Here is a 7,500-nt window from a genome sequence, read left to right on the forward strand (position 1 = left end):
TCTCTCTCTCTCTCTCTCTCTCTCTGTCCATGTCTTTCTGTGTCTTCCCCTCCAGGCTCTGCTCCTAGTGGCCAACTGTGTGGACAGCAACGCTGACTGCAGCCGGCTGGTGGTGGACGGCTGGCTGGAGCTGGAGCTCCGGGACCCCGACGGGTCCCTCAAGGTCCTGTCCTCGGCCCTCAGCCTGCGGGCGGACTGGGAGCGCCTCCTGCAGGCCAGGATCGGTCAATGCCAGGGCCAGGGTCTCGGCCAGGGTCTCGGCCAGGGCCAGGGTCTCGGTCAGGGCCAGGGTCTCGGCCAGGGCCAGGGTCTTCGTCCGGGTCAGGGCCAGGGTCCGGGCCAGGGGTCTTCGGGAGCCGGTGGAGTGTCCCGTAAAGACATGGACAAACTGAGCGAGGGTCTGGTCCGCTTCATGCTCTACACGGAGGTACTGACCAATCAGATGTTACTCGCTGCTTTGGGATGGACGTTTTCCTTCAAGGGCTCCTGTTTTAGAGTTTGTGCTCTGACAGCCTTCTCTTCCTCCTTCCTCTCCCTTCCTCGCCTTCTCCTCCTGCCTCTGCCGCCTCTCCTTCCTCGTGGCAGGTGTCCTACAGCCTGCGGAGACTGACAGCCTTCCAAACACAGAACCTGTACGTGGGCCCCCAACCCCAGAGCGAACCCGCCAAGAACCCTCTGTTCCCGGGCGTGGAGGCCAAGCCGGACCCCATCAAAGGAGGCCTGAGGGTCTCCCCCTACTTCACCTACAACTGTCTGGCCGTGAGTCATGTGACCACCCCTCAACCAATCAGAAGGGCGCTTTTCCCCTTCCTGCTTCCTGTGTAATGACAGGAGGTTTGATCCAGTGCTTTGTGATTTGATACGATTTTTTGTGAATTAGTTTTGTCATGTCTATCTGAACATTTTGCTGTATAATATGTAGCAAAATACACTTTGTAAGATAGTAAGTAGTAAATGGCACATCAAATGTTAACTTTTTAAATGCATCACCTTCACCAACATCCTCCCAACTTACCTATAATGGTTAAGCGCATGGTTCAACCTCCTCTGTTATGCGCTGAACAGAGCAGGTCTAGTATTTTACGAGTATTTTTTTTGGGTGTGTTGCAGGACTCTAGGGATCTGTACAGCGAGTGTCTGCGGACGTTTTGGACGTGTCCAAACTGCGCCCTCTACATGCCGTTCACTCCACTGGAGCGCATGCAGCACGAGGCCACCTGCAGGCCACCCGGGGAACTGCAAGAGAAAGAAGCCGGTGAGAAATCAAACCGTTTGTTTATTTTTGCTTTATCTTTTCTTTTCCTGCTTGACAAAAAAATAATGTTTCTGTCAACTATGACAGTCTTTCATTATTTATATTATTTGTACATTGTTGTCGTTTTTCAGTGGCAGAGAGCAGCATCACAACATGCTCCTTGTCTGCGCCCAGCCTGACACGCTTGTATCACTGTGACGTGTGCGATGAGGACCTGACCCTCAGCTCCACCGAGATCCTCAAACACAAGAGGCAGCACATGGCTTCTTCCAAGTGACCCTACTCCTATCTACCACTGGGCCTTACCACGATCACACCTCATCAACAACATGATACACACCAATGTTAGCCATGTCGCTAGCAGTAATGGCTAACACTAGAGTAATGCACGCTATTGTAAGTCGAATGGAAGCTAAAGTCTTCCAACACGTTTTATTTACCGTTAAGGGTTCAAATGATACTACAAAACCATGTCACACTGTTTCCATTGGACCAGCTATTGATGAGTAAAGTTTTATAAGTAATTTTCAAGTTTTTGAGTATTTCTGTCTTATCGTTTTACTTCCTGTACTTACTAGACTTCAGGTAGCAACTAGCTACAAGGAGCTAGTTGGCTACCTCTATTGGTCAGTTGAAATGTTTGGACGTTGACGATTATGCGAAAGCACACCACATTGTTCTGACCAAAATTTGCCAGACAGACGGACCCTAGGTATATTGACAGATGTGTTAAAAGATTATGTAACATATTTGATGAGTTAAGTGAAATACCCAGTGTGAATTTAAATTAGGAAAATTACAATTTGTAACTTGGTTCAGGATTGGTATTCAGGCCAGGGTTCAAATGATTCCAACTACACACACACACACACACACACACACACACACACACACACACACACACACACAGCAGACGCAAAGCAGACACTCAATGAAGCGAGCAGGGTTAGACATGGTATGTCAGCCTCAAGTTAAAATGTGACCTGCTCCATCAACACACACACACGCACACACACAAGGCAGCGAGCAAGGGAAGACGCGTCATTTAAAATATAGAGTGGGGGTTTAATAATGATACAAACCCACGATATGTAACACCTCAAAGCAGCACATTGGCACAAAGTCAGAAGTAAGACGGCACACAAGATTAAAAACCTGTCTCCAAAAAAGAAAGAATCAGAATAAATATCTCAAATAAATAAACAGCTCATATCTCATCAATTACTTTCCAACTAATAAATACGTACATTTGGAAAATATGCACATCGGCAGAAATCAATAACCCGGAAAGGAGAAAACAAAAAGTACTTAAACACAGTTACTTCAGAAATCATAGGTTTTTGATTAATCAAATCAAAAGGCACATTTATTAAGATGTAAGACGGGGTCTTCGTGGGGATCTGACAAGGACGGTGCAGTGGTTTATTAGGCTGGGGGGGGGGGGGGGGGGGGGACTGTGTGCGTGTGTGTGTGTTTCCACTGCAGCCTGGTGTGGTGGTGGTGGTGGTGGTGGGGGCGGGGGTTTACACAGAAACAATGGCAGTCGAACAGATATCAGAGACGGGAGATCTTCAGAGGTGTTCCAGCTGTGGAATACTTGGGACGTACAGGGTAAGGGTCTGGATCCCATAACCAAACATGGCCCGCACCGCTATCAGGCAAGCGACCCGACAGCCAGAAATGAAAAAGTATATCAAATGTTTGTGTTAGGCTTCCGTGAAGCTCAGGCCGCTGTGATTCCTGGTCAGACACGTGAGACTAATGACTTCCGAGTGATAGAGGTAAGGTAGCAAAATAACAAGGTCCCAAGACATTATATCCATCACATCCTGGCTACCTTTTCTAATATAAACGGCCTTGCTGTAATATGAACGCAGAGCATTACTGGCCACCGCACCGGTCTGCAACCAACTGACGCAAGCCACTCCCTTCCATTCCGGTCCGCATAACCGATTTACCGGCACATTAAGAACGTACATCTCTAATTCCCTGGCACAGTCTTGTAGATGGCCTGGGCGGGTTGTAGCGGCCTGGGCTTTGGTTCAGAACCCGACAGTGACCGGTGGTTTTCACATTGAAGAAACACTCGGCAAAGAACCCTGTTCTATCACTTGCTTTTACTTGGCCTCGGGTTGAGAAGGTGAGTGGGCCACATCTGTACCCTCCAATCCTACATGAGATTAACAACTAGTGCAGTGTCGGACACAACAGGATGCCATAGGATTCGTTTCACGGATCAGGTTTTCTTCCTATTTGGGCAATCGGTACAAAAATATGACTACAGTACAGTTCATTGCACAATTCTTTTTTGGTGCGTTACTTCTTTAAAGGCCCAGCTAGGTCATGGATGGGGTCACACTGCGGCGTAGGCCTGGGTGTTTTTGGGGGGTCTTGGGAGCTCAAATATTCTGTCATTTTAACTGTGTGCCAGTAGGCCTCCGTTATTTAGCACCTTTACTGATTATGCAAGGGAAATGCCAACACAGTAAGACCCGCAGATTTGATAAACGTGTTCCTGAAAGGGTTACACAGGAACTACTTTCAATCGTATATATATTCTTCTGTAAGGTTAGCATTGCACCTTTCCATTTGATTAAGTATCCCACCAGGCGTTCGTAACACTGATTCAACCCAAACAGACAACCGCAACACCCTTAGATATTTTCTTTCTTCTCATTGGCTGGACTCACCCATCTCTCTCCCTCTCTCTTGACCTATCTGTCTGAACCTCACTAGGATGTAGACTCACATCAAGATACACTTGGACTTTCTGACCAATGAACAAGCTAAACAAAACACTAACTTCCCTATAGACCAAAGGTTTGTGAATACGTGAACTTGTCTGTGTGTGTGTGTCATCGGGAATGGTTGACGATGGTAGTGGTGTGGGGGGGGGGGGGGGGGGATTCCATGTTTTCACGTTTAATAAAATATACCAGTTCAAATTAAAACAATCATATATATAAACATCTTTAGTTTTTTTGTCAGTTTTTCTCTCTCGCTCTCTCTCTCAAAAAAAAAAAGAAAGCAAAACAAACCTAAAACAAAATGAAGAACATTTAGAAACAGTGTACACATCATAGTTTCCGTAGCAACGCTCCTGCTGTAGTGCGGTGTCGGTCAGGTCAACCTCGGGAGGAGGAGGAGGAGGGGGGGGGGGCACAGGGGGTGGGGGGGGTGAGTCCGTTCAGAAGGAGCCCGCGGACCTCCACCTGCGGCTAGGCCGGGGCGAGCGAGAAGGCCCCCAGGTTGAAGAGAGAGAACCAGTGGAAGGCTGTTGGCGAGGGGGGGGGGGGGGGGCATGAGAGGGGCCATGATGTCACAGCTGAGGGTGGGGTGGGGGGGAAGGGGGGGAGAGGCGGTCGAGGGTCAACTGCTTCCTACTGCTGCCACCCACTTCCTCCTGCACTCCGCTAAGCTCCACCTCCTTCCCGGTTCCTCTCCCTCCACTAGACTCTCTCTCTTGTCATCCACCCCATAGAACCCCCACCCTAACCCCACTCGTCTCACCTCAACCTCCACCCCCCCCCCCCCCCCCCCCTCACCGCACCGCCTTGTGTTTCCCGCCGCAGCAGCCGCAGCGCTCGCCGCACTGCAGGCAGGCGCGCAGCGGCAGGTAGCAGCACATGCACGGCACGCACAGCGACAGCGCCAGCAGCGCCAGCCAGCGGGCGCAGCACAGCGTGTGGCCGCCACCGCCGCCGCCGCCGCCACCGCTGCCGCCCGGTGAGTCCTCGCACGAGCACGGCTCCCAGAACTCCCCCTCCGAGTCCGACATGCAGTGGTACAGCAGGCTCTCGGCGCACCACACGCACGTCCACTGGCGCAGGCAGTGCAGCGCCGGGTCGGGCGCGTCCCGGCAGCGCCCGCGCCCGTTCTCCGAGGAGCTGAAGACGGAGCGGCAGTACACGCAGCGCGCCGAGCACGACGACGAGCCCTGCGGACACGGGCTGTCCTCGTCGTCGGGGCACACCCCCGTGCAGCCCCCGGGGTCGCTCCCGTTGCCCCCGCTCCCGCTCCCGCCCCCGTTCCCTCCGCCGCCGCCGCCGCGCTTCCGAGTCCGAGAGGGGGGCATGGCCAGCGAGGCGTGGAGGCAGCAGGGCGACGGCGAGGGCGAGCACTTGCCCGTCTCCTGGGGGGAGCCGGCGGCCGAGGAGACCCCCGAGGAGGGGTGGGCGGAGGAGGCCACGCAGGTGGGCGAGGAGGAGGAGAGCCGCTGGCGGGACCCTTTGCTGTCCAGGCTGACGGTGACCTCGCAGCCCGCCGGGCCGCCCCCCGCCGAGCCGGGCTCCTTCTCGAAGCGCACCACGCACAGCTCCGACTTGTCCTGCAGCCCCGCCCCGCCGACGCCCACCACCACGCCCCCCGTCAGCCCCCCCACCATGGTCCTGGTGGAGGCGGCCCGCCGGTAGTCCTCGTAGCCCCGCGAGCCCCACAGGTCCTTGCAGGGGTCCAGGCTGCGCAGGTCTCCCTCCTCCAGCAGGGAGATGGTGGGGGAGGTGGGGGAGAGAGGGGAGGAGGAGGAGGCCGGCGGGCCCGACGGAGGGGTGGGGGGTGCCGGGGGAGGGGGCGGGGGCGTGGGGGGGTTCAGCACGGCCGTGACCTGCGAGAGCTGCCCTGGTCTGGTGTGGATCTGGAGGGGTGGGGGGGGGGAGGGGGGTGGAGTAACGGTCAGTGTGGGATTGACGTGGGATTGGTGATCTTGATGATACTTGTATAGGGACGCCAAACTAAATATCGAATGTGTCGATGAATGAAAACATGCACAAGAAAACATAAAGCCTTGAGGAAATACATTTGGAGTAAATAAGACAAAATATTTTTCAAACATTTCAAGGGTAAAGTTGATCATTGCGCCGTCGTGTTAGACCCCTCGTCACTATTATAAATGAGGTTTGGATGAATGGAGCATGGGTGAATGAATTGACTCGTTGATGAACCGATCGAGGATGGAGGGATGGCTGAACGATTGGCGGTAATTATCCGGGCGGTAACCGTGGTGACGTGGTACCTGCGCTGGCGTCTGCGTGGTTACACCGTGTCCGGCGGCGAAGCCAAATTCCTCAGGCCGCACGAAGCAGGTGGAGGATGACTCACTGGTTACTATGGTGATGGGTTTAGGAAGCATCTCCTTCCTGCTGTTGGACGACGACTCACTTCCTGTGTGGGACTGGAAGTGACACGCTGGCACGTAAGTACAAATCCGTGTGTCTTTGAGCGTGCGACGGTGCTTGCAGTGAGGTGGTGTTTTGGTGGTCTGATGGAGGTATGGTGGAGGTATGGTGGTAGAGGCATGGTGGAGGTTTGGTGGTATGATGGTGGAGGTATGGTGGAGGTATGATGGTGGAGGCATGGTGGAGGTTTGGTGGTATGATGGTGGAGGTATGGTGGTATGATGGTGGAGGTATGGTGGAGGTATGGTGGAGGTATGGTGGAGGTATGGTGGTATGATGGTGGAGGTATGGTGGAGGTATGGTGGATGTATGGTGGAGGTATGGTGGTATGATGGTGGAGGTTTGGTGGTATGATGGTGGAGGTATGGTGGTATGATGGTGGAGGTTTGGTGGAGGTTTGGTGGTATGATGGTGGAGGTATGGTGGAGGTATGGTGGTATGATGGTGGAGGTTTGGTGGTATGATGGTGGAGGTATGGTGGAGGTATGGTGGAGGTATGGTGGTATGATGGTGGAGGTATGGTGGTATGATGGTGGAGGTATGGTGGAGGTTTGGCGGTATGATGGTGGAGGTATGGCGGTCACGTGGAGGAATGGTGGGGCAATGGTGCAGGTATTGTGGAGACATGGTGATATAATGGTGGAGGTATGATGGTGGAGGTAGGTGTGATGGTATGGTGAGAAGGTGGTGTGGTTTTATAGTAGGGGTGGTTTAATGGTATCGTGGTGGTGGTGGTGGTGGTGGTGCTGTGGTACTCACTGCTTGTCCGTCGTCCTCTGTGTCTCCTTCCTCTGGGGTGGAGGAAGAGGACGTTGAGTCTGACCCTGGACCACAGGGATGAGGAAGAGGAGGAAGAGAGGTTAGTCCATACGACGGGGGTTCGGTTTGGACTCCATTTTGATGACAATAGAAAACAGACAACAATATAATTGTGTTTTGTAGGGAAAATGCATACTGTACCAATCGTTTGATTTGCTTTACTTAAATTTGATTCTATAGGTTTTAAATGAATCCTTTTCATGATTTTAAAAAGTGATCCTGCCTTGCACTACGGAAGGCCTTCTGTTTAGA

At 52.9% G+C, this 7,500-nt stretch overlaps 2 protein-coding genes across 2 annotated transcripts in view; one reads left to right on the forward strand and one right to left on the reverse strand.

Moving 5' to 3' along the window:
- Positions 1-1,784, forward strand: part of dhx34 (DEAH (Asp-Glu-Ala-His) box polypeptide 34) — a 10,465-nt gene extending 8,681 nt beyond the window's left edge. The window contains exons 13-16 of the mRNA XM_056610539.1: positions 56-427; positions 586-759; positions 1,111-1,255; positions 1,387-1,784. Coding sequence (XP_056466514.1) covers positions 56-427; positions 586-759; positions 1,111-1,255; positions 1,387-1,532 — 837 coding nt within the window. The 3' untranslated portion in view covers positions 1,533-1,784. The remainder of the gene's footprint in view (positions 1-55; positions 428-585; positions 760-1,110; positions 1,256-1,386) is intronic.
- Positions 1,785-4,796: 3,012 nt separating this feature from the next.
- The window catches only part of spred3 (sprouty related EVH1 domain containing 3), a 6,536-nt gene continuing 3,832 nt past the window's right edge, over positions 4,797-7,500 (reverse strand). The window contains exons 4-6 of the mRNA XM_056612373.1: positions 7,189-7,253; positions 6,267-6,425; positions 4,797-5,888 (exon numbers count right to left, since the gene is read on the reverse strand). Coding sequence (XP_056468348.1) covers positions 4,797-5,888; positions 6,267-6,425; positions 7,189-7,253 — 1,316 coding nt within the window. The remainder of the gene's footprint in view (positions 5,889-6,266; positions 6,426-7,188; positions 7,254-7,500) is intronic.

Source organism: Gadus chalcogrammus, chromosome 16 (genome assembly GCF_026213295.1).
Source record: "Gadus chalcogrammus isolate NIFS_2021 chromosome 16, NIFS_Gcha_1.0, whole genome shotgun sequence".
Taxonomy (NCBI): domain Eukaryota; kingdom Metazoa; phylum Chordata; class Actinopteri; order Gadiformes; family Gadidae; genus Gadus; species Gadus chalcogrammus.